The 27451-nt window shown below is 39.5% G+C and overlaps 2 protein-coding genes across 2 annotated transcripts in view; both read right to left on the bottom strand.

The window, feature by feature from the left end:
• The window catches only part of tmem104 (transmembrane protein 104), a 106498-nt gene extending 93705 nt beyond the window's left edge, over positions 1-12793 (bottom strand). The window contains exons 1-3 of the mRNA XM_061981446.1: positions 12377-12793; positions 10192-10261; positions 5475-5596 (exon numbers count right to left, since the gene is read on the bottom strand). Coding sequence (XP_061837430.1) covers positions 5475-5596; positions 10192-10236 — 167 coding nt within the window. The 5' untranslated portion in view covers positions 10237-10261; positions 12377-12793. The remainder of the gene's footprint in view (positions 1-5474; positions 5597-10191; positions 10262-12376) is intronic.
• Positions 12794-13835: 1042 nt separating this feature from the next.
• On the bottom strand, positions 13836-27328 carry LOC133620171 (5-hydroxytryptamine receptor 3A). The gene is made up of 9 exons (XM_061981445.1): positions 27176-27328; positions 26944-27104; positions 24693-24737; positions 24510-24619; positions 20635-20807; positions 20402-20556; positions 20125-20335; positions 14400-14546; positions 13836-14263 (listed from the first exon to the last, which is right to left on the bottom strand). Exons 1-9 carry the CDS (start codon positions 27213-27215, stop codon positions 14037-14039), a joined length of 1269 nt encoding a protein of 422 aa, XP_061837429.1. The 5' UTR covers positions 27216-27328; the 3' UTR covers positions 13836-14036.
• Between the last annotated feature and the right edge of the window lie 123 nt (positions 27329-27451).

Raw genomic sequence — 27451 nt, 5'->3', positions numbered from 1 at the left:
GATGCCATTATCGAATCCTCTTATCGAACCGATTCCTTATAGAGTCTCTTATCGAATCCAGATAGGTTGTTGTGTGTGCACCTTGTGTGTGCACTGAGTTTCACTTTCGACATCCCGGTGAAGCACACTGTGGAGAAGAAGGGGACCAGCACGGTAGCGAATCGATACGCACAACGGGGCAAGAGAAGTCTGCTTTTACTGTTGTGCTAGCTTGCTATGCTAATGGACAGAAACTGCCACCTATGGTGATATTCAAGGGGAAGACTCTGCCGAAAGAAAAGTTTCCACATGGAGTCATCATTAAGGCATGACGAAAGAACTCCAACTGCTGGACATGGGTGTAACAGGACGTTTAAAGTGAAGTTGTGAGCGTCATGGGAGCGATGGATGACAGACGAGCACAGCTTCACGAAAACTGGGAGACAGCGTCGGGCGTGTTACGCCACAATTTGTGAATGGATCGTGGATGCTTGAGCTAACGTGTTTGCTTGCACTGTTGTTCGAGCTTTCGCGAAAGCCGGCATCTTTTCCGAGGAGCCCCACGGCAACGAGACTGACTTTGAAAATGAGGAGAGGGAATCTGGCGTGTTTGATGGAGAACTTACCCAGCTGTTCATTTCGGACACAGAACATGTGGACTTTGATGGATTTGTGGATGCGGATTGATCAAAAAATAACGTGAGTACATTGATAAATACTTCAATAAAGTACAACCGAACTCAGCTTTGCTCCTGCTGCCTTTTTAAAACAGCGTCCATGCATGCTAGCATATGGTTTAAGCTAGCGTATGTTTAACCATGTCTGCTCCCAAAAATACGCTGCGCCTTATTTATGTGTTAAATACAGAAATAGCACCCGTAACTGACACGGCGCCTTTTAATACAGTGCGCCCTATGGTCGCGAAAATACGGTATAGTGGCTTCTAAGGCTACACCTAACGATTATTTTTCTATCGATTAATCTATAGATTATTTTTTTCGATTAATCGGTTAATCTATAGATTATTTTTTTCGATTAATCTATAGATTATTTTTCCTTTTACCGATTATTTTTTTTATTTAAAATGAAGATGAAAAAATAAATGTTGGCCAGTTTTTTCAAAAGGCATGACTTTTATATACAAAAAAAAAAGTATGGCCACTCAGTCAACATTGACAACAACATGACAAAATATTCTGTAACAATGTAAACATTTAAAACTTTTAACATTTAACAAAATTAAAAGTAGCTTATTTGCTTTTTAATGTGCAAATATAAAAGTAAACATCCAGTGCAAATCTTAATATTCTGCAATAGTATAAGCATTTCTAAAGTAAAAGTATTGCTTATTTTGCTTTAAAATGTGCAAAAATAAAGATAAACATCCAATACAAAAAAGTGCAAAACGAAATATTCTGTAACAGTGTAAACATTTCAACAAAAGTAAAAGTATTGCTTATTTTGCTTAATAACACAACAATGATAGTATGATTAAAGTGAAAGTTAATTGTTGGTTTGTACATAGTATATGTAACTGTTAATGTTGTAAAAGGTATTTGCACAACTAATTAACGTTAGCGTTAAAGAGGAGCGCGTCTTTGTAAACACTGAACAGGCATGCCAAACGCGCCTCTCAGAGCGAAACAGTGTTTTAGTTTATGAATTTACAACGCAGATACAAATGACACATTCATGATTTTGTGTAATGATGACAATGTATACTCACGCGGACGATTGACTAGTTGATGGTGATGGCAAGAATGCTGTCGGGTGTTTTCTTTTCAAATGTTCCTTCATAGCCGTTGTGCTGCTATGATAGGCCATTTCCGCTCGACACAGTGTGCATACAACAACTGTCAAGTGTTTTGCTTTTTTCGCTGTGCTTATCCCACACTTGAAGGGATGTACCAATGCTGAATGTGGCTTCTGGATTTCACTCAAAAGACCAGACCGTAGTTACTTTTTCCTTTTATTTTCCTTTAGTTTGCAACAGTTTTTCCAACCAAGAAACAGCTTCTTTTTTCTTCTTTAGTCTTTTTAGCAGTCTTTAGCAGTGTTAATAGACTTTAGTTTCTTTAGCTGTCATTAGCTGTCTTTAGTAGCCTTTAGTAGCCTTTAGTAGCCTTTAGCTTCTTTAGTAGGTGAAAAACCTTTAAGGACAAAACACCACAAGATTAACATGCTGTAAAAAATCAATCAATTATCAATCCCATAATTTACAACTATTAATTAGCTATCAAACTCTTAACCATTAAACAAGTGCAAGAAAATGGACACATCTTTTCCATTTAAGTTAAAACAGATTTTGAATAAATTGTCTCAACATAAATGCACCAAGATACATATAAAATACATTTAACACCAGAAACACAATAGATAAATGCAACAGAAAACCCAATATGCAAATACATAAATACCTAACCAATTAACCACCTATTTAGATACATATTTAAAATCCATATTCAATATAAATATATTATTAATTTAGCAGTGAAACACTCAATCTTAAACGCTGTCTACTGGTAGAAAAATGCCCCTTTTTCTACGCCCTCACCAACACAGTTAAATCCAACACTTTAAATTGAGCGACTTCACCCTCCTGATGAAGCAAACTGCTCCAACATTTATCAAACTAAGCAAAGAATATCAACACTAAACAACAGTTACATAACACACTGTGTGTATTTAGCCTCCAGACTAAGCACGCTACATGCACACAACCCCCCCCCTCCCATCTCACCAGCGCAACAGGTGCGCCACACCCACGAAGAGAAATATTAAATCTTACATACTTTTGGCACAACTCTGGGTTATCTGTAATGAACTAATTTTCCACTCTGCGCTGGCGTCTTTTGTACTCCTTGATTTGACACAGCGGTCTAATTACCGGGCTCGCGCACCAGCAGATGAGACAGGAGCGCGCCGCGTTATACCTGCGCGCGAACGTAAACTGATCGGCTCTGATTTTATAAGCCGACTGGCCGAAATAATGCCGAATTATATACATTTGTTTATTGAAATACTCCCACACTTTTGACGACTTTTGGCGTGCTTTTTTTCCCTCGCTCGCACCGCTCGCATCATCTGCTTTGCGCTCCGCCATGACGGCAGTGTGACGTAAATATGCGACGCATCGAAGCATAAAAACGACGTCGACGTATTTACGTAACCGATGTCGTCGACTACGTCGACGCGTCGTTTCAGCCTTAGTGGCTTCGAATAACGGGAACTGGTTCTCAAAAAGGGATTTGAATCCATGGAATCGGTTCTTCTCTTATCGAAGCATCGAGAGAACCGATTTTCGAACATCATCCCTACCTATGATTGGCTGAACCTCAGGCAGCATTGCTATATTAGATTAAAGGAGTGTGAAGGGGACTACCATACTTGCCAACCCTCCCGGATTTTCCGGGAGACTCCCGAAATTCAGCGCCTCTCCCGAAAACCTCCCGGGACAAATTTTCCCCCGAAAATCTCCCGAAATTCAGGCGGAGCTGGAGGCCACTTGTCGACAGCAGCCAGCCTGTTCGCACGTCCGCTTTTCCACAATATAAACAGCGTGCCTGCCCAATCACGTTATAACTGTAGAATGATGGAGGGCGAGTTCTTGGTTTCTTATGTGGGTTTATTGTTAGGCAGTTTCATTAACGTCCTCCCAGCGCGGTAACAACACACAACAACAGCAGTCACGTTTTCGTCTACCGTAAAGCAGTTCGTCTGCCGTAAACAGCAATGTTGTGACACCCTTAAACAGGACAATACTGCCTTCTACTGTACATGCATATGTGACAATAACATCTACGGCTTTTAGAGTGCAGTGCAGAACTGCTATACTATAAATGTGTATATATATATATATATATATATATATATATATATATATATATATATATATACATATATATATATATATATATAATAAAATAAATATATATATATATATATAGCTAGAATTCACTGAAAGTCAAGTATTTCATATATATATATATATATATATATATATATATATATATGAAATACTTGACTTGGTGAATTCTAGCTGTAAATGTACTCCTCCCCTCTTAACCACGCCCCCGACCACACCCCACCTCCCGAAATCGGAGGTCTCAAGGTTGGCAAGTATGGTGACTACGTGGGTGTCATTTCATGTGTAGAGGGCTCTAATAATGTTAAAATTGTATTTAGAATATCAGAAACAGGTTTTTTTATGCTCTGGCTATGACAATACTGGATTTATGACTCATACTTTGAAGAAATTAATTTGAACTCTTTTCATGTATCCACACGTCCAGGACACTTCATTAGGTACACCATCAGAGGTGTTTATTTTACTATACCGTCTCATAGTGATGCATTCTAAACGTGTAGGACTACTAGACGAGTCTTTTTTTTAAGCCAGTAGTGTCCAAACCTGCGACCTGCAACTCATTTTTCAACGGCCCACTACACATTATAAAAATACTATTTATAAACAGGTGAAATGTAACGAGAAAAAGTTGCAATGTTGCCTCTAATAACACAAAGCTGCCGTGCAGGCTGGGTTTTTGTGTCATTGCTCAAAAAAATTACTCAATCAATGTTATTAATTATTGAACTATTCAAGGGTCCAATTACTACACATCAAATATTACACTGTTAAATATTTTGTGTGTGTTGTGTTTGCCATATGAAAAAGTTTTCTTTGACAAAAAGGACAAAACAAAAACAAATATATAAATCGATGAATAGATCTGAAGTTGATCTGAAGATGTAATTGTTGAAAGTAAAAACAGTGTATGACTTATTTTCAAACACTTTTTGGATTTTTTTGTTTTCATTGCTCAAATAATAATGAATCAAAATTAATGGTGTTGTGAATTATTCCAATTACTTTACATCAAAGATTCCATTTTTAAAATGTTGGGGGGATAATATTGGACATTTTGCCTTTTTGCAGTAAAAACATTTTTCTTTGACAAAAGGGCATAAAACAAAAACATTTTATTAAACTTTATATCAACTGATAGAACTGAAGTTGATCTAGAAATGTAAGCGTTGATAAATATTAATGAAAAACATTTTTTTTTTTTTACCATTTTTATGACACACTATTTTAAATTTGAGGGGAGCACTAAAGGTTCAAAAAATCTATTTATTGTACTGGTTTTACACATGAAAAATATCAAAATGGCCCCAACATGCTTTAACTCTTCAGTGGAAAAAGTTTGGACACCCACTGGTCTAAGCAAAAACATTACAACGGCTTGCTGAAATAAAAGCTCTGCTTCTTGTTACTCCTTTTCCAACATGCAAGTGTTAACATGTGACCTTCCTTAATGGAACTTGTTAAAGAAGTCCAAAACAAATATAACTAATAATCTTTACAAAAGCACCATTTTTTATACATTGTGCAAGTGTTGCTGTTCATAGGTGCCAGTTAGCATATTTACGTCGCACGGCCGCGGGACATAAAACGAGTATGTGGCCGTCGTCCGGCCGTAGAGAGAGACAATCACCTCATGAACCCCAGGAAGGAGATGAGGGCCAAGCTGACCACCCAGCCGGCTGTGGCAAAGGCTTTGGGCATGGTGAGCGCTCCCGTTCCCACGATCAGGTTGAACATGTACACCAGCCCCACCTTGCAAGGAACAACAACATGTATTGATTATTATGCCGATGCTGGTAAACAAGCACTCAGGAAGCATCTTATCATACAGACTGGGAGCTTCAATCATTCAACAGTTTGGAGCCGCAGACTCATCGGATATGCTTCAGCATTTTAGCTTCCTGTTTCATTGTCTCATGAAACAGGCGCATCTGCAAGCTTTACTATCCCCTAAGAACATGAGACAATCAGCACACTGGAACACGACAAAGAGCCTCCAGCTTATGAAAAACAAATAAAGACCCAATATATGAAACCATATGAAGAACAGCTATACAAATACATTCCAGCAAATAATAGGTACAGTATGTGTGTCACTCAGCGTGTCTCACGCAATCTGAATAGTGACAAGACTATTGTATTCACAGTTCAACCAGAATTTAAAAAAATAAAAGAAAAAAAGTTCAACTGCATAAAAAAAAATACAAATAGACAATAAAAAAAGTTCAGATTTCAACTGCATAACAATATAGAAAATAAAAGTTCAGAGTTCAACTGCAGTAAAAAAGAAAAAAAAAGTTCATAGAAGTTCGAAGAAATAAAAATGTAAAAGAAAACAAGTTCAGAATTCAACTGCTTTAAAAAAAATATTTTAATAAAAGTTCAAAGGTCAACTGTATAAAAAAAATACAAATAGAAAATAAAGTTCAGAGTTCAACAGCTAAAAAAAAGACTTTAGAATTCAACTGCAAAAAAAATGGAAAATAAAAAAGTTCAACTGTATAAAAAAATACAAATACAAAATAAAATAAAGTTCAACAGGGACAAGCGGTAGAAAATGGATGCATGGATGGAGTTCAACAGCATAAAAAAGTTCAGAGATCAACTGCATAAAATTAAAAACATTTTAAATAAAAAAACAAAGTTCAGAATTCAACGGCATTAAAAAATAAAAATAAATACAGTTCAGAAATCAACTGTGTAAAAAAATAAAAATTTAAAATAAAAAGTTCTGAATTCAACTGCATTAAAAAAAAAGTGTGTTGGCGTCGTTTTAATCACCACTACAGATCAATACAACCAATGACGTGCAACTCATATCCTTGTTTATTACAAAAGTACACACACCACAAATCTCTGACGTTTTCCAAGTTTACACTCGACAAAACTCCCCTGCAAAACATTTAAAAAGGTGACTAAAATGTTAATTGGGATCCCCATTATAATATACTGCAAGTTACTCATTTATCTGTGAGTCTGCCAAACATCTTTTCAACTGATCGATTCGCACACTGATTTTTTTGTGACCCACCGATTTCCTAATCACTTGTGATGACTGAAGTCCAGTTACAGCAGCCATGTTTACTTAAATTGTCCCTTACTTAAATTGCCACCTTTCACATGTTGACTATCATCTTGGGTTCTCATCAGCTCTCGGCCATTATTTTGAAAAACATTAATCATGTGCTTCCTCAGTTTGCCTAATTATTTACATAAATTAGATTGGTAGATTCCTTTTCGCTGTTTTGTAGCACTTTAGAACTAATTGATTAAAAATAACCAACATTATTACAACATAAGTCATGTTTTGTTTCTTTGTTCAGCAAGCTTTCCAGTGATACCAACCTTTTTAAAATGTGGTAAATAAAGTTATGACACCTAAAATATTGACCCTATTAGAATCACCCACTCCACCAGACAATTGAGGGACAGCGGAGCTCATACTCCAACAGGTTCCTTCAGCTTCGTTCCCTCAGTGTTCGATTCAAGAACTCCTTCATTCCGCACTCCATCCAGCTGTATAATCACTTGCCATACAGCAATAGATGATATTTGTCTATTACCTGACCGCTTCTATGTTAGCTACCTCTCTTTGTTTACAATGTATATTTTCTGCTGGATCTACTCTCTATTTTATGCTGCAGCTGTTACATATATTGTAATATTGTACATGGTAATTGTTGTATGTTGTGTGTGTGTATATATATATATATATATATATATATATATATATATATATATATATATATATATGTATGTGTGGGAAAAAATCACAAGACTATTTCATCTCTACAGGCCTGTTTCATGAGGGGGGGTTCCCTCAATCATCAGGAGATATATATATATATACACACACACATATATATATATAAGTATAAATATTATGTACTGTATATATAATATGTAAATATTACATATATGTTATGTTTTATATTGCTACTACGGTACATTTTTAGTCTACTTTATACCTGCATTATCCTTTCCATCCTTTGTAACTGAGATACTGTGTGGAACAATTTCCCTTGTGGATCATTAATGTTTGTCTAAGTCTATTGTCTTCGTATAAAAGTTAAAGTTAAAGTACCAATGACTTTCACACACACACACACACACACACACACACACACACACACACACACACACACACACACACACACACACACACACACACACACACACACACACACACACACACACACACACACACACACACACAGTGTGTGGCGAAACTATTCTCTGCATTTGACCCATCACCCTTGATCACCCCCTGGGAGGTGAGGGGGGAGGTGGGCAGCAGCGGTGGCCGCGCCCGGGAATCATTTTTGGTGATTTAACCCCCAATTACAAGCCTTGATGCTGAGTGCCAAGCAGGGAGGTAATGGGTCCCATTTTTATAGTCTTTAACCCTTGTGTAATGTTCATATTGTTGTTACTCAGCCAGCGTTTGTTTATTGGGATAAGGTAAACATCTGTTCAGTATTTTAACATAAAAGTGTTTGATTGTAAGGCATTAAAAGCCACAAAATTCAACGGGTCCATCAGACCCACAAACGCTGGCTGAGTAACAACAATATGAACGTTGCACGGAAAATTTCTCTGCCAGTTTCTGCATCCCACAGGGATTCTTCTTTCGTGTTTCTGCACCTGCGGTTCCCACACAAGGTTGCAACATTGTTTGTCAACAGTCTGCTCTCATTTTCTCGCACATTTGCCCCTCTGATGTTCTGTGTGCCTACACTCTGTCCTCCTCCTGTCTAGGCCTTCTGTGTGTGTGTGTGTGTGTGTGTGTGTGTGTGTGTGTGTGTGTGTGTGTGTGTGTGTGTGTGTGTGTGTGTGTGTGTGTGTGGTACACAGAACATCAATTTCCACACTTCTATTAGCCCCAGGTCCAGTGGACCCGGACATCTTATATGTACCGTATTTTCCGCACCATAAGGCGCCCTGGGTTAAAAGCCGCGCCTTCAATGAACGGCATATTTCAAAACTTTGTCCACCTATAAGCCGCCCGGTGTTGTAAGCCGCATCTAACTGCGCTAAAGGAATGTCAAAAAAACAGTCAGATAGGTCAGTCAAACTTTAATAATATATTAAAAACCAGCGTTCTAACAACTCTGTTCACTCCCAAAATGTACGCAAATGTGCAATCACAAACATAGTAAAATTCAAAATAGTGCAGAGCAATAGCAACATAATGTTGCTCGAACGTTAATGTCACAACACACAAAATAAACATAACGCTCACTTTCTGAAGTTATTCTTCATTCATTAAATCCCTCGAATTATTCTCCTTCGTTGTCCGAATTGAAAAGTTGGGCAAATGTGGGATCCAAAATCTCGTCTGGGGCTGTCTCCGTCTCCCTGTCTTGGTGAACGTCACGTGTGTTCGCCTTCTGTCATCCATTGTTCCCACGCAGTTAGCAGTCTAGCTTCGAATGCCCTGTTGACACCAATATCTAGCGGCTGGAGGTCTTTTGTCAATCCACCCGGAATGACGGCGAGTATTGAATTAAGCGCGTAAGCGTGTCTCTTAATGTGATGTTATGAGCTAGCAAATATAACAACTACACTACCCAGCATTCAACGATAGTGACGAGCATGCGCGGTAGCCCTGAGAAGCGTTGTTGTATGCTGGCAGTTAGAATGTGGTTATGAGCACGCTGTGAGTAAACGTTGAGAACTCAGTTAACACGCCTCGTCTGCATTATTTATAATTAGACAGACAACACACTTAATAGGAGCCATTTTGGGGTCTTTACATAAACACACAAATGGAAATGAAACGTCACATATCCCAGCATGCAGCGCGCGCTTCTTCTACGGGGAAAAAAGATGGCGGCTGTTTACCGAAGTTGCGAGACCGATACTTTATGAAAATGAATCTTAATATTTATCCATATATAAAGCGCACCGGGTTATAAGGCGCACTGTCAGCTTTTGAGAAAATGTGTGGTTTTTAGGTGCGCCTTATAGTGCGGAAAATACGGTAATAGAAATGTGTAGGGGGGGGTGCATGGTGTGTGGTCATTAAATAGGTATTCTGATATATGTTCTTCACAGAAAATGAGCTAAAGTCAGTGAGTCTCAGTTTGAAAAATTAATTAATTGTATCATTTTTCGTTTAATAGAAAATTAAAACGGGTCCCAAAGACCCGAACACCACACAAGGTTGACCAGAAATTACTGCATTTTCACCGGTATTAATAATCCATAACTTTCTTAATATTTATCACAGGGAAATGATACTTATATCACTTGGATCGTCTTTACGAGACCTGTCTGAGAGGTTTGCTGCTAAACATAACAATCTGACAAAAAAGTTCCACACCAAATAATTCAGTGTTACTCACAAATGGAGAGTAGGGCTCGCCTGTGTCTGTGATTCCACCCGCCATGACTGAAGGGACGTGTCTTCTTCACCTGAGAGGACAATCACGCAATTAATTACAGCTAACGTGACAATATTTCTGTTTAAGTCATTTCTGGTTGTGAAAAAAAAAACAAGCGTCTTTGACTGTTGTGAGTTCAATGAATGAACACAGCTCGGGTTCACATTACTAAGGTCTATTAAAAATGTTTTAAAATGATGATTAGGTGTGATTGTGCACTAGTGATGGGTCCGGCAACACCGATGCATCGGCGCATGCGTCGAGCTCATAGAGCGAAACCCTGTGTCGGTGCGCGTATCGCTTTTAGAAAGTCACGTGACCGATCATGAGCTGTTTTGGTCACGTGACCGATACGCGAACTGTGTCGCACTGACGCCTCCTCTGTGCCCTGTGAGCGGGTCTTTTCTACAGCCCGAGAAATAATAACTACGAGAAATCGTCTAAAATGTAATGCGTCGGAATTTTTTTTTTTTTTTTTTAAATAAAAATGTGTAAAAAAATAAAATTAAAACAATTCCCAGTCCACAATCATCCACAACACGTTCTCTTAGATTTCCATGTTATGACACATGTTCACATTATTTATTGACTGTATCTAAAAAAGATAAAAAATATATTTTTATTTAAATGAAGATATGAAATAATCCTAAATGAAATACAATGACTTGGTTTACATTATTGTATATACTAGGGCAGGGGTCACCAACGCGGTGCCCGCGGGCACCAGGTAGCCCGTAAGGACCAGATCAGTCGCCCGCTCGCCTGTTCTAAAAATAGCTCAAAGAGCAGCACTTACCAGTGAGCTGCCTCTATTTTTTAAATTGTATTTATTTACTAGCAAGCTGGTCTCGCTTTGCTCGACATTTTTAATTCTAAAAGAGACAAAACTCAAATAGAATTTGAAAATCCACGAAAATATTTTAAAGACTTGGTCTTCACTTGGAATAAGCGGTAGAAAATGGATGGATGGGTCTTCACTTGTTTAAATAAATTCATTTATTTTTTACTTTGCTTCTTATTACTTTTAGAAATACAATTTTAGAGAAAAAATACAACCTTAAAAATGATTTTAGGATTTTTAAACAAATATACCTTTTTACCTTTTAAATTTCTTCCTCTTCTTTCCTGACAATTTAAATCAATGTTCAAGTAAAAAAAATTTTTTTTTATTATTGGAAAGAATAATAAATATTTTAGCTTCTGGTTTTTTGACGAAGAATATTTGTGAAATATTTCTTCAAACTTACTAGGATTAAAATTAAAAAAGATTATTCTGGCAAATCTAGAAAATCTGTAGAATCAAATTTAAATCTTATTTCAAAGTATTTTGAATTTTTTTTTTAAATTTTGTTCTGGAAAATCTAGAAGAAATACTGATTTGTCTTTGTTAGAAATATAGCTTGGTCCAATTTGTTAAATATTCTAACAAAGTGCAGATTGGATTTTAACCAATTCAAAACATGTCATCAAAATTCTAAAATGTATCTTAATCAGGAAAAATTACTAATGATGTTCCATAAATTATTTTTTTTATTTTTTCAAAAAGATTCAAATTAGCTAGTTTTTCTCTTCTTTTTGTCGGTTGAATTTTGAATTTTAAAGAGTCGAAATTGAAGATAAACTATGTTTCAAATTTTTTTTTGTGTGTGTGTTTTTTCCTCTTTTAAACCGTTCAATTAAGTGTTTTTTTCATCATTTATTCTCTACAAAAAACCTTCCGTAAAAGGAAAAAAAAATGTACGACGGAATGACAGACAGAAATACCCATTTTTTTATATATATAAATTTATTTATTTAGCTATTCTTGTTTAAATCACACTTATGTGTAACTTACAAATGACAATATATTTATTTATTTAAGTGTGTATCAAACTGGTAGCCCTTCGCATTAATCAGTACCCAAGAAGTAGTTTTTGGTTTCAAAAAGGTTGGTGACCCCTGTACTAGGTCATAAAATCAGTGTCAGTTGAGTCGGTCCATAGGTTGCCTGTAGGGATTTTTATTGTCCAGCAGATGTCAGTATTTAGTGACACAGTATCGACACAGTATCAATACAGTTTTGCAATATGTCGAAACGCTTCATGACGCCTCATCAACCCATCACTATTGTGCACACCTGTGATTGACTTGAAAGGAAACATCTCACCTGGCCGCCTCACTTCTGTGCGTTTTGCTAGCTGGAGCAGCTAAGCTAGCAACATCCGCCGAGCTGTCAGCTGGATCCAATCCACCCACGCCGGCCAACGAGCCGCATCCAAAAGCAGAACCTTGCCCCGTTGTAACATGAGATGGGTTTTTTTTTTCGCTAAACAGCGGCACGGAAGTTCAAACTAAACCGAGCACTTCATGCAAACTAGCATTTTCTCATTGGCTTGCATGTGCTGTGGTCGTCACCCGTCCTGTTTCCGGTTTGTGATTTCAAAGTTGAGTACTCCCTGTATGTTGATGGAATATGCTTTAATTTTGAAGAGTGCCGAGGCGGTGTTTGTTGTTGTTGAAGTGAACTTGATTTTCCTGTTTGAACGTTTGCTCGGTTTGGTCATAACTCAATCCGCCGGTTGTTCAAATTAGAATTGTGATTACACGTCATGTGACTGTCATGTCACAATGACACATTATGTCAAGGACGCTCGTTGTCACTGTATAAAACACGTCTTCAAGTTGTAAAAAGGGTTTTTGTTTTGTTTTTACCCGCCCGTTCGTGCTGCCCAAATGACCAAAACGGCTACTAACGTCACACGCCTTATTTGGCATACTTTGACGTCACATGACACATTATTTTTAAATACTATTTTGTTTTGCAAGGAATCAATAACTATTATCAGTTATACGATAAGATGTAGATCAGAATTTAATTTCCACAAATATTACTCTCTAGTTTGAATTTTTCCTCACCTAAATAAATGTGTAGCATTTTAACAATATAGAAAAAAAATACACAAATGAGTATGAATAAAATGCTTTAAAAATGAATATAAAAAGTATAAATTACATAAAAAATAAAATACATTATAAAAATCATGCCTGGTGTGTGCTTGCATTAACGACTACCCTTGAAAGTAATGAACACGATAAATACAATAAAAAAATTGAAATATGTAAAATTCCATCCATTTTCTACCGCTTGTCCATTTTGGGGTCGCGGGGGGAGCTGGAGCCTATCTCAGCTGCATTCGGGCGGAAGGCAGTGTACACCCTGGACAAGTTGCCACCTCATCACAGGGCCAACAGATAGACAACATTCACACTCACATTCACAAAATTTGTAAAATTATGTATTTAAAAAAAAAGTTAAACGAAATTGTAAATTTCCTTTAACTCAGACTCATTTTCTAGTCCAGTTGCCAGTCAAGTGGCACACGAGCGAAATTCCTGACGCTCAATTTGTAAGTGTACAAAAATTGGCTCCCAAACGAATGGCTCACAACTGGGAATCACTTTAAAAAAGAGCCATTCAAAAGACTTGATTCGTTCGCTAACATCACATCTCTGGTCGCACACGGCTTTATGGACGTGTAGAGACCGGAGCTCTTGGCTGTGATCTGCACATAAAAACAAAATAAAAGACCCAAACATTTACTGTAAATAAATGTACTTTTATTGCAACACTAAAATACAAAACAAGTATATCCAGAACACGTCGTCCTCCTATCAGTTTGACACTAATTACAAATATCCAGTCTAACATGTGTCTGAACATTATTCATAGAATCATCTTCATATTTAAATAACCATTTTTTTAAACAGTACAATACAGAGTGAGACTGAGTGTGTCATGTTCTCAACCCCTGATTTTAGGATTGCTTTTAATCAAAAAAATCTTTTGGCACCCACGTAGTATACATGACGACCACAAAAATTCCAACGGTACATACGTAGCAGCAGAAATAAACTCCATCTATGATATTAACCACTGTTCTGTAGCAGCTCTGCTTTGGCTCGACAGCGCCTCCTTTGCCCGCTTCCTGTGCGCTCGATCTCACTTCCTGCAGCACCAGCTTTATCAGGTCGTGCTCTGTGAGTTTCAAGTCATCTGGGGGCGACAAGAGACAGATGGTCCAGTGAGTCTCAATGACTTTACTTCCCTGAGCAAAAGTCCTACCTGGCCATGAGGAGAGCCTTAAACTTTGATACCAGATTACATTTAACGAGTCAAACTTGGATCCCACCTTTCTGCTGCTCTACTGCGACGGGAGTATTCATGCGTGAGTTGTATGTCTTTGCGCATTTATTGTCCAGGTCGATGAGGAAGCTCATCAGCATGGCCTCCAGCACGCTGAAGCCCACCAGGGCAAAGACCCCAATGCAGTAGCTTGCTGTAATGTGAACACAATGAGCGTGAGAGGCAATAATGTAATAAGAGTACATCTTGACATATACAGATAAATAAATAAATATTCACTTCAGGATGGGGTGTGAGAAATAATAGCATCTAACTTGACACATACGGATAGATAAATAAACATTCAAATCAGGGGAGGGCGTGAAAAAAAATCTGTCTCCTAAAATGTTTTAAGATTTAATGCAGTGCTTCTTAAATAGTACACGGTAGAGATGCGCGGTTTGCGGACACAACCGCGGAGTCCGCGGATTATCCGCGGATCGGGCGGATGAAATTAAAAACAATAAGATTTTATCCGCTCGCGGGTCGGGTCGGGCGGATTAATTAGATATTTTTTTTATTTTTTTATTTTTTTTGCGGGTGGCAGTTAAACCAATTCGGAAATATATATACATAGTTAAATGTTGTTACCCACATACGAAAAACGAGCAGGCACCTGCTGCATATGCCACAACAGAAGAAAAAAAAAGAAAAGAGATGGACACTTTTACGGAGCGGAGAAGGGACGCTTCGCCGGGGTCCGGGACCGAGGCCCCTTCCCCCGAGAGGGCCCCACCGGGAGCCGTAGCTGAGGCGATCCGCGAGAAGGGCCCGACGCACGTCCAGGGTCACTACCGCGCCCACCGCACCGACACCCCGCCTCGTCCGCTTTCGCAGTGCGCTCACGAAAGGGGTGGGGCTCACCCTGGTTGATATAGAGAGCAGGACGGTGGCCATGGAATTTAATTTAAGGTTTGTGATAAACCATCAAACTCATTCGTTAAAAGGACTCTATAGTAATATAAAGCAAATTTTTCTGGACATTATCATGCAAGAAAAGTTTATTTTTGGGATCGCGATCACCGCGTAATGATTTTTAAAGGTTGCATTACATTATTAACTGTCCCATGTGATCAGCCAGTGCGATTGGAAGTCCATGCTCAATTATTGCCTCCGTAAATAAAACTTCGGCATTTATCACATCCAAAGAATCTGTTTGGGCGACGAAAAACGTTGAAAGTTTTCCACTTGTATCGCTAGCAACGGCATTAGACTTGTGTTTTTTTGTCCCAACGTGGTCTTTTACATCGCTAATTCCTCCGTGTCCGATCGAAAAATCTTGTCTGCACAAGGTGCAATTCGCGTAGTTTTCACCCTTTTTTTTTTTTTTTTAATTAATATTAGATATATAACAACGGGCGGATGGCGGGCGGGTGCAGTTCTGATCAAACGTTACATCGGGTGGATGGCGGATGGTTGACGACTTTCTGACGCGGTTGCGGATGAAATAAATTGCCTATCCGCGCATCTCTAGTACACGGGGCAGAGTGGGGGCGTGAGAGGCAATGGTGTAAAAGCATCCTTAGTGTTAATAAAAAAAAAAAACTATATTAACACATAGATATATTAACACATACAGAAAAAAGATGAATAAACATCAACTTCAGGGGGGGGGCGTGAAAAAAATTGTCCCATAGGGCAGTGGTCCCCAACCTTTTTTGCACCACGGACCAGTTTGTCATGTCTGTGTGATCATGTTGTTTTAGTCATGTTTGGTTTTGTTTTTTGGACTTTTTGTGCACTTTTGTTTGTTTGTCACCATAGCAACCATTATTTTCACCTGTCACGTCACGCACCTGTTTCACGTTTTGAGTCACGCACCTGTTTTCACTAATCATGTCTGTAGTATTTAAGTTCATTGTTTTCAGTTTGTCGTGCTGGCGACATCCGGATTCATACCCCTGTCACACTCTGTTTACCTCTGCGCACTTCATAGTCCATGCCAAGTAAGTTTTTGTTTATTAATGCCACAGTTAGTGTTTTTGTTTCATTGTTCACAGTTTCTGCCTATGTGCAAGTTTTGTTTTCATTCGCCAAGTTTTGTACCTCCGCCATTGTGCGCGCTTTTCGTTTGTTCTTTTTTGATATATTAAATAAAATATGTACTCACATTCCCGTCTCGCCCGAGCCAACTTTCCGTTGCCTTCCGGAAAAGCAAACACCAAGGACCAAGTCGTGACACAGTTTAATGTCGGCATTATTTTCAGGGACCGGATTCCCACTTGTGAAAAATACAACTCACTATAACGCTGAATTATTGGGATCCCTGGGCTTGTTTCTTTACAATGAGATGCTGATGGAAATCAGCCTTTGGCTACAATCTGTCACATTTATATTTGATATGTTCATTAATGTGCATTGTATCTATACTTGTCAACCTTGAGACCTCCGAATTCGGGAGATGGGGGGAGAGGTTGAGGTGGGCGGGGTTAGGGGGCGCGGGGTTTGGTGGTAGCGGGGGAGGGGAGGGGGTGTATATTGTAGCGTCCTGGAAGAGTTAGTGCTGCAAGGGATTCTGGGTATTTGTTCTGTTGTGTTTATGTTGTGTTACGGTGCGGATGTTCTCCCGAAATGTGTTTGTCATTTTTGTTTGGTGTGGGTTCAGTGTGGCGCATATTTGTAACAGTGTTAAAGTTGTTTATACGGCCACCCTCAGTGTGACCTGTATGGCTGTTGATCAAGTATGTCTCTGCAGTCATTCATGTGTGTGTACAAACCGCATATATTATGTTACTGGGTTCGGCACGCTGTTTGAATGGAGGAAAAACGAATGCGATGACAGGTTGTAGAGGACGTTAAAGAGTGTCTTTAAGGCACGCCCCCAATATTGTTGTCCGGGTGGAAATCGAGAGAATGGTTGCCCCGGGAGATATTCGGGAGGGGCACTGAAATTCGTGAGTCTCCCGGGAAAATCGGGAGGGTTGGCAAGTATGATTGTATCATGTAACAAAGTTATAAAAAATGGCAACTTCCTATGAGAAGTTTTATTGTACATCTATAAACAAGCTCATTGGTGTGTCTAGTGCACAGGTGTCAAACTAAAGGCCCGCGGGCCAGATCTGGCCCTCCACGTCATTTTATATGGCCCGCAAAAGCTTGGAAATAATGTGTCAATAAAATACCTTATATTTTCTTTCTTTACTTTATTTTCTTACTAAAGGTATTAAGGTTTTTTTGTAGTTTGACAGGGAAAAAAAATAGTGTCCAATATTGCAACAAATATCATATTATCTAACTTTGTTGGTCAAAATCCAAATAAATACTTAAATATCTGCTTAAATTATGGGTTCGAAGCAAGTTATCCATCAAATTGTACACTATAAATATGACCAATAGATTTTACTGTCAAATTCAGGGAGTTTTTTTTACAGCATATACTGTAAGTTGAAGAAGAAAAAAGACCAATGTTTGTTTTTTTACATTAAAATTCTGTCGACAGAGCTGTCAATTTTTTGTTTTTTGTTTTTTTAAATCCATGGTTGATGATTTTATGGTACGACATTTTATTATGGTAAAAAACTGGTAGCTGAGTTGTCAAAATAAAATTAAACAGCGGTACCGTATTTCAATTTATAGTAATATGTTGAAATAATAATAAAATAACACTATATTTTACAGTAAAAGTCTGGCAACTAAGCTACCAGTTTTTTTTCTGTAAAAAACGGTCAAATCCACACATTTTTTTTTACTCTTTACGTAATTTTTTTTTTTTTTTAAATATTTAAATTCATAGGCAAATTCATTAATTATTTACTGGTACAAAGAAGCCCTCTAATGGCAGCCATGACTGCGCTGTGACATTCAATGAAAACAAGTTTGACACCCTTGGTCGAGTGGGACAGGCCAAAGTTAAGTCGGAGAAAATGCAGTCCTTTATAAATTATTTAGTGTCCGGCCCGGTAGAAAATGCTTCACGGACCGATACCAGTCCCCGGATTAGTGGTTTGGGACCACTGCCTTAGGGGGTCGTGGTCGTTTAATGCAGTGCTTCTTAAATAGCGGGGCGGGCGGAAGGGGGGCGTGAGAGGCAATGGCGTAACATCAACTACACTAAGCCGGATAACTCATTAAACAAATAATTATTTAGCCTAAGCCCCGTTTCGGCCACACAAAATCATCGTTTAAGGTCCCCCTCCTTGGATAATTTTTACACAGGTAAGTGCGCCGTGTATTTCTTGAATCTCCGGCTCTTAGCTTTGTATGGACTCTGATCGTTTACAAACTGAGTTCGGAGAGGAAATGACGCCAGAAAGACTGCGCCCCACACAGGAAGTGACGTCAGAAAGAACAAGCCACAGCCAGCTTCATAATAAAGCGGTTTCGTAACTCGGAGCTAACACTGGAAATATGGAGGCGAGTCATCCAGACATGCCAGTGTTTCTCCTTCCGTCTGTAACTGTGGAAATCACACATAAATACCTTAAGAGAAAGCGTTTGCAGCTATTTGGGATACAACGCATCTCAGACGGCGAGAGAACTTTCGAAAGTCCAGGTCAGCTGTGATTCTACTTACCGAAAAACTTTGTCCATTTGTCGAAGGAGAGACAACGAGAATGCGGGCTCCCGTGAATGTGATAAAAAAGGTAGTGTGTGCTTTGTATCACCTGGCCGTCGAGGGAAGACTACGGAAAACATTGAATGCATTTGGACTGGAAAAGCAGACTGTATCAGTTATTGTCCGCCATGTATGTCGCGGACTCAACGTCTAGGTCCAGAGTATATAAAGTCACCAAAAAGGAATGGACAATGAAGGTGAAGGCAAAAGAGTGAGGAGTGTCCTGACCAGATATCTAGATCCCTAGATTGATGTAAAATGTTCTTTATCACATTGTTTACATGTCTAATAAAGATTTGATTAATTTATGATGGCTCAGGTGTGATTCACTACAATAGGGCACCACAGCACACTGGATTCCAGTTAATTGAAATACCACAACACTGGATATTGTTCATCCATCCATCCATTGTCTACCGCTTGTCCCTTTTGGGGTAGCGGGGGGTGCTGGAGCCTATCTCAGCTGCATTCGGGCGGAAGGCGTCGTACACTCTGGACAAGTCGCCACCTCATCACAGGGCCAACACAGATAGACAGACAACATTCACACTCACATTCACACACTAGGGACAATTTTAGTGTTGCCAATCAACCTATCCCCAGGTGCATGTTTTTCGAGGTGGGAGGAAGCCGGAGCACCCGGAGGGAACCCTTGCAGTCACGGGGAGAACATGCAAACTCCACACAGAAAGATCCCGAGCCCGGGATTAAACTCAGGACTACTCAGGACCTTTGTATTGTGAGGCACATCCACCTAACCCCTGTTCCACCGTGCTGCCCAGATAAGCTAAATTTAAGAACTTGCACACAAAGCAACACTGGAGGTGACTAAGACGTGCGCATTTTCCGTACATGCGTACTAGGTCACGTTGAGCCAGCGGACAGAGGGGGGGGCTTAAACGACCATTGTGTGTGTGTGTGTGTGTGTGTGTGTGTGTGTGTGGACAAGGATATGGTTAGGTGGGATTTACCTAAGGGGCCTAAATTACTACCTTACATACAGAAAAAAAATGTACTTGGAGGGCGTTTACCTAAGGGGCCTAAATTACTATCTTACATACAGAAAAAAAAATGTACTTGGAGGGCGTGAAAATAGTTATGTTCCTTGGGGGGGGAGCATGAGAGAAAATAATTGAGAACCACCGCCTAAGAGCACCCACAGGTGTGACTTCCTCACCAATGAGTGGCAAGTTCTCCTCAGTGGAGGGCAGCATGTCCTTCAGAATGAGCAGCAGGACGGAGATGGACAGCAGCACTGTGATTTTGAAGCTCATCTTCTCGCCGCGGGCCTCGCTGATGAAGAAGGACGCCAAGTCCAGCAAGAGCAGGCACAGGATGGGTATGATGAAGATGATGACGTACAGCATGGGCTTCCTTGCGATTTTCACCTGCGCGGAACATCCACACGTCGCTGAAGCGCCTCACACAGGTGTGCTTCTCAACCTTTTGCTCACCTGGAAAACAAGTATGTCTCGGTTTGAGAATTGAGTCCCGTTCTGCTCACTTTCCACGGCCTGCAGCGTCCACTCTCCTTTAGTCACCAGCTGCTGCTCAGGCACGTCAGTGACGAAGTCGTCGGCGCGGAGCGTCACCAGGGTCACAGTGTTTTCTGTGCAGATGAGAGGAGCACCTGTCAGAGACGCCTATTGGTCACCTGCAAATGTCTAGAAGGAGAGCGCTCCGTTACTGTCGTGGTTCATGGATCGAAAAGAGATATTGCAGCTCTGCTTGTCGAAGGGGAAGGAGAAAAGATTGAGGGTGCAGGTGGAGGTGAGCCGCTGCCGAGTGTAGATTTGCATCAAGCCGTTGAAATGCAAGGTCACGTAGGGACTCACTTTCATGCTTCCCGAGTCCGAGGCGCTGGGGACACAAGAACACTTCAGTTTCACTTTAGACAAACAGTGTTCAAAATTAGGGCTGTCAAATGATTTTTTCAAATCCAGATTAATCACATTTTGGAATTTAGATTAATCATGATTAATTACCTTTTGGAATTTAGATTAATTGGAAATTAATCACAGGTGAGTACTCGTTTTAATAATTAAAAACTGCTAAAGAAAAAAAACAATATTTTGTACACAAATGTCCTCCACATGGCACATGTCAGTAAACAGCGGGCTAACTTTTTAAAATAATTTTACAACCATTTAGCCCAGATTCATATCACTTGGTATGTGACACTTGATACCACATCAGCATACTAGCATGCTAGCATTGTAAAGCTAGCACATGACTGGGTAAGAAATAACAAAATGCCCTATTTGTTGGTGTAGTCATAGAAAGTAGCACAAAAGCTAGCATAAAACGTTAGCATGCTAACGTTCTCGCATGTAAAAAGTGTAATATTAGCTGGAAAAGTTAACATGCTAATGTTAGCATAGTAGCATGCTAACGTTAAGAAGCTAGCACATGACTGGGTAAGAAGAAATACCAAAATGCCCTATTTGTTGGTGCCGTCATAGAAAGTAGCAAAAAAGCTAGCATAAAACGTTAGCATACTAATATAAGAGAGGCTAACTAAAAAAAACGTTAGAATTCTAACGTTCTCGCACGTAAAAAGTGTAATATTAACTGGAAAAGTCAGCATGCTAATGCTAGAATACTAGCATGCTAACGTTAAGAAGCTTGCACACGACTGGGTAAGAAGAAATACCAACATGCAGTAATTGTTGGTGTAGACATAGAAAGTCGCAAAAAAGCTAACATAAAATGCTAGCATGCTAATATAAAAGACGCTAACTAAAAAACGTTAGCATGCTAACGTTCTCACATGTAAAAAGTGTAATATTAACTGGAAAAGTCAGCATGCTAATGCTAGAATACTAGCATGCTAACGTTAAGAAGCTTGCACACGACTGGGTAAGAAGAAATACCAAAATGCAGTAATTGTTGGTGTAGACATAGAAAGTCGCAAAAAAGCTAACATAAAATGTTAGCATGCTAATATAAAAGACGCTAACTAAAAAACGTTAGCATGCTAACGTTCTCACATGTAAAAAGTGTAATATTAACTGGAAAAGTCAGCATGCTAATGCTAGAATACTAGCATGCTAACATTAAGAAGCTTGCACATGACTGGGTAAGAAGAAATACCAAAATGCAGTAATTGTTGGTGTAGACATAGAAAGTCGCAAAAAAGCTAGCATAAAATGTTAGCATGCTAATATAAGAGAAGCTAACTAAAAAACGTTAGCATGCTAACGTTCTCGCATGTAAAAAGTGTAATATTAGCTGGAATAGTTAACATTCTAATGTTAGCATACTAGCATGCTAACGTTAAAAAGCTAGCACATGACTGGGTAAGAAGAAATACCAAAATGCCCTATTTATTGGTGTAGTCATAGAAAGTAGCAAAAAAGCTAGCATAAAACATTAACATGCTAATATAAGAGACGCTAACAAAAAATTTTAGCACGCTAACGTTCTCACAGGTCCGACAGCAGCGCCTATTGAAAAAAACATGATTTTTCTATTTGAGAATGTGTGAGCTGCTGCCTGCTCTTCCTTATATAATAATCTCCTATTTGTCAAGATATCTACACAAAGTTGGGATTTCTTGCAGAGATATATTTTCCGTCGTCTTCATGTCCATCCATCTCTGTCGCGTTGTTATTTGACTGAATAATGGAACAAGATCACGCTGAGAGTGTTGCGGACGGAGGCTAGCCAAAAATACCAGGAAAGAAGGACAAAAACTGGATTTCCTTGCAAAAATTGGAAGTTTTGATAGGTAGGCAGAGGAGACATTCTGTGGAGAAGAGAAGGGGTTTGAGAGCTGCAGTGAAAGCAGCTGAACAGACTTGGGGAGAATTCTCACAAGAACTCAAATTAATGCTCGGTCAGATATCAAAACATATTTTGGGAGAATTATTGACGATGACAGTAAATTTACAAAAAAGCTGATATCGATAAAAATACGTCAAAATGTCAATATCGGCGCCAATAATCTTCTCTGCCAATAATCATTCGATCTCTAGTCTACACCTATTTCTGTGTAAAGTGTGTTGTTGCGGATTGTAGTTTTCTAACTGCAGCCATTTGGGACACGACTTGCTCCGGTGATGACTCGGCTCACAGCAGCCATGAATGCATATTATGTCTTGGGTCTTGTCAACAGACCCACCTGCTGTGTTTTAGGGGCTAACTCAGGGGTCGGCAACCCAAGACATTGAAAGAGCCATATTGGACCAAAAATACAAAAAACAAATCTGTCTGGAGCTGCAAAAAATGAAAAGCCGAATATAAGTCTTATAATAAAGGCAACACATGACGTAAGTGTCCATATTAGCTATAATAGCCTACTATCAAAATGACTGTCGCAGGCTGAAGCAAATCTTTGTTGACAGAAATGTTGAAATGTAATATTTATTCTACACACTTTTACAACATTAGAAACCAGTAGTAAATCAGAGGCTACTCAGAAGGTGAGATAACCCCTGGAAATTACTGTCTTTTAATAGCCAAAGGTATAGAAGTGTGTGTCCAAGTTAAGGCTGTCTTCTTTTAATAGATTTATTACAATCTTTGGTAAGCTAGGCAATGTTTGCTGTGGTCTGGAACAACATGTCACACAAACAATTATCAGAAATGCAGCCAATATTACATACAGATAATGTCATTAGACATGCAAAACTAAATTATATACAAAAAGGATAAAAGTAAAGGATATTAAATGAGCTCAAATATACCTACAAATGAGGCATAATGATGCAATATGTACATACAGCTAGCCTCAATAGCATGTTAGCATTGATTAGCTTGCAGTCATGCACTGACCAAATATGCCTGATTAGCACTCCAACAAGTCAATAACATCAACAAAGCGCACCTTTGTGCATTCACGCACAGTATAAAACGTTTGGTGGACAAAAGGAGACAAAGTAGTGGAAGATGCAAACAAAGTGTTGCGTCGAAGTCCACACTATGGTGAGTTCAAGAACCGCCAAAATTAGTAGGACAAAACGATGTTCACCAAATACTCTCATCAGTGACGCATACACACAAACATATTAAACAGTGGGCTTTCTAACAATTGGGAAGGTTTGTGTCATGTTTGTCCTTAAACAAAAAACATACTAAAACCAAAAAAAAAAATTTCCCCCATCTTTTTCCATTTTCAATCCTTTTTTAAAAATGCTTCAGAAAGCCACTAGGGCGACACTCAAGAGCCGCGGGTTGCTGACCCCCGGGCTAACCTCATCATGTCCATTGCTGCTGTTCGTTTTCGTTTGACAGCCATAATTCATATTATTAAGTAATTGGCTGTGCCAATGATAAATGTCATGTGTTACATAGTCACTATGAGATGCTGGGGAGTTGTGTGTCCGTCAGCTGTACAAACACACACATGCAATGATTGCAAACATTTACACACTCATTGTGTTATTGTGCATGACTGCATTATTGCCTACACAAACATGACGCTATTGTAGTAGAATTGTAGTAGTGCTGTAGTAGTATCGTAGTAACACAATAATTGGTTGTTTCCATGCAATATTCAATCCAATTCTAATCAGGTGGAATAATCTTTAAATTCAACTGGGTTTTCATAATAAGACTCACTCCTCTTCGATGACAATGTCCGGGATCCAGAGCATGGATTTGGGAACAGTCAGCTTGTTTATCCCACAAAACTGGACTGGGTTCCAAGTGAGATATTCATTATTCCACACCTGTGAAAAAGATAGTTGTGTTAAAAAGACAACACTAGTGAGCTAGTTCTCCATCAGTGAAGCATCTTCTCACCATTTGCATCCACACGTGGCTCGTCAACGTTTGAAACTTCTCATTCTGCAGACGAGGAAAATCGATGAAAACATATTAGAGATGAACTTTTTTTACTTTATTATAGCATTTTTTTTGTATCTATTGCTACTCAGTCTTTATTATTTTTTATTTATGTTACCAAAATGTAAAATTTAAGCACAGGAAGTGAACACACTTGTTAATGAATAAAGTAATCCCATTTTGTCCATTGATAACTTGTGATTAATCACATTTAATCGCAGATAGAAATACACTATATTTCCAAAAGTATTTGTCCACCTGCTATGACTCACATATGAACTTGAAAGTGCCATCCCATTCCTAACCCAATGGGTTCAATATGATGTCGGTCCACCTTTTGCAGCTATTACAGCTTCAACTCTTCTGGGAAGGCTGTCCACAAGGTTGCGGAGTGTGTTTATAGGAATTTTCGACCATTCTTCCAAAAGCACACTGATGTTGGTCGAGAAGGCCTGGCTCTCAGTCTCTGTTCTAATTCATCCCAAAGGTGTTCTATCGGGTTCAGGTCAGGACTCTGTGCAGGCCAGTCAAGTTCATCCACACCAGACTCTGTCATTCATGTCTTTATGGACCTTGCTTTGTGCACTGGTGCAGTCATGTTGGAAGAGGAAGGGGCCCACTCCAAACTGTTCCCACAAGGTTGGGAGCATGGAATTGTCCAAAATATTTTGGTATCTTGGAGCATTCAAAGTTCCTTTCCCTGGAACTAAGGGGCCAAGCCCAACTCCTGAAAAACAACCCCACACCATAATTCATCCACTAAATTTCACACTCGTCACAATGCAGTCCGAAATGTACCGTTCTCCTGGCAACCTCCAAACCCAGACTCGTCCATCAGATTGCCAGATCGAAAAGCGTGATTCATCACTCCAGAGAACGCGTCTCCACATGCTTTACACCACTGCATCCTGACGCTTTGCATTTGTATGGCTTTGATGCAACTGCTCCGCCATGGAAACCCATTCCATGAAGCCCTCTGTGTACTGTACGTGGGCTAATTGGAAGGTCACAAGAAATTTGGAGCTCTGTAGCAACTGACTGTGCAGAAAGTCGACGACCTCTTTGCACTATGCGCTTCAGCATCTGCTGATCCCTCTCTGTCAGTTTACGTGGCCTACCACTTGGTGGCTGAGTTGCTGTTGTTCCCAAACTCTTCCATTTTCTTATAATTAAAGCCGACAGTTGACTTTGGAATATTTAGGAGCGAGGAAATTTCACGACTGGATTTGTTGCACAGGTGGCATTCTATGACAGTTCCACGCTGGAAATCACTGAGCTCCTGAGAGCGGCCCATTCTTTCACACGTTTGTAGAGACAGTCTCCATGCCTAAGTGCTTGATTTTATACACCTGTGACCGGGCCAAGTGATTAGGACACCTGATTCTCATCATTTGGATGGGTGGTGTGAAGGATATATATATATATATATATATATATATATATATATATATATATACACATATTTAAGAGTTATTTCTTTTCATAGCCATATTTGAAACAACTAGTGTTTTTCCATTTATACTCTTTCTATTTTTTCAACTTATGCCCGCAAGTACACTGTGTGAGTTACCTTGAGGCTTTGGAATGTAGGGTGTTGTAGTACTCCCTTATGTCTTATCGGCAGGAGAGCAATACGACCGTGTTCCTTCTCTGACAGGTGGGGGCTTTCTTTCTGTCTAAGGAGTGGGCTATTGAGTTTGAGGGTTAGATCAACTCGGGTAGCCGATATGAATGTGTTGTTTGAGTTGACCTCCAAAGCTTTGGAATAAACTAGAAATTACCAATTCTGTCCTGGTGATCCTTCACACTCAGCTTATATGTCATCGGAAAAAACTTGGGATTGACCAGCAACTTAGATTCCCTTGGAGGAAGGACTGGTCACGACGCAAGAGTGGCCAAATACTTTTGGCAATATAGTGTATCTCTTATGTGTGACTGTCATCACATGTACCATGTACCAAATAAAATTGCTTCGAGGTCGGTAAGCACAACCAGAATTATTCCGTACATTAGGCGCACCGGGATATATGGCGCGCTATCGATTTTTGAGAAAATGAAAGAATGCGCCTTATAGTCCAAAAAATACGGTATTGTTTCTGGAAAAAGTTGCTTCACTATACAAAGTATTCTATTTACGAACTATGTTCAAGAACCAATTAAGTTCGTAAATCAAGGTTTCACTGTATAATAAATCATGTCGGTCACTTACCACTTCCAAGATGCCGTACAGCAGGATGTCCAAGCGGACCACGGAGACTGTAGTCCAGTTTCTGACAGGCCTCATGATGGTCAGAAGGTCATTGGAGGTGCTGAGGTTCAAGTGGCTGAGAAGCGAGGAGTAGGAGCAGTCCGAGGCCGCGGCGCAGGAGCCTGCCGGGAGGAAGAGGAGGAGGATTCAGACTGCAGGTAAGAAAGGTTCCGGGGATTTGAAGCCAACTCACCAGTGAAGGCCAGGAGCGCGAGCGTCCTCCAAGCGGACATGGCTGTCAGCTCTCAGTGCAGCGTGAGCTCAGCGTGCGCTTATGTAAGCCACCGAACGCATCTTTAACAATCACTTGTTTACCTTGTTTGATGAGAGCAAACATGTGACGCCAGTCCCGCAAAAAGCTTTTGCACTTGTTGTAATGAACGATGATGTCATTGATGGAAGATCATTGTCTAATTGAAGGAATAATTGTCCTGAAAACCTGGACAAACACAAGCAGGTGCAGAGAACA

The sequence above is a fragment of the Nerophis lumbriciformis genome, linkage group LG24 (assembly GCF_033978685.3).
Source record: "Nerophis lumbriciformis linkage group LG24, RoL_Nlum_v2.1, whole genome shotgun sequence".
NCBI classification, from domain to species: Eukaryota; Metazoa; Chordata; class Actinopteri; order Syngnathiformes; family Syngnathidae; genus Nerophis; species Nerophis lumbriciformis.
This window is presented reverse-complemented; position numbering and strand designations above follow the sequence as displayed.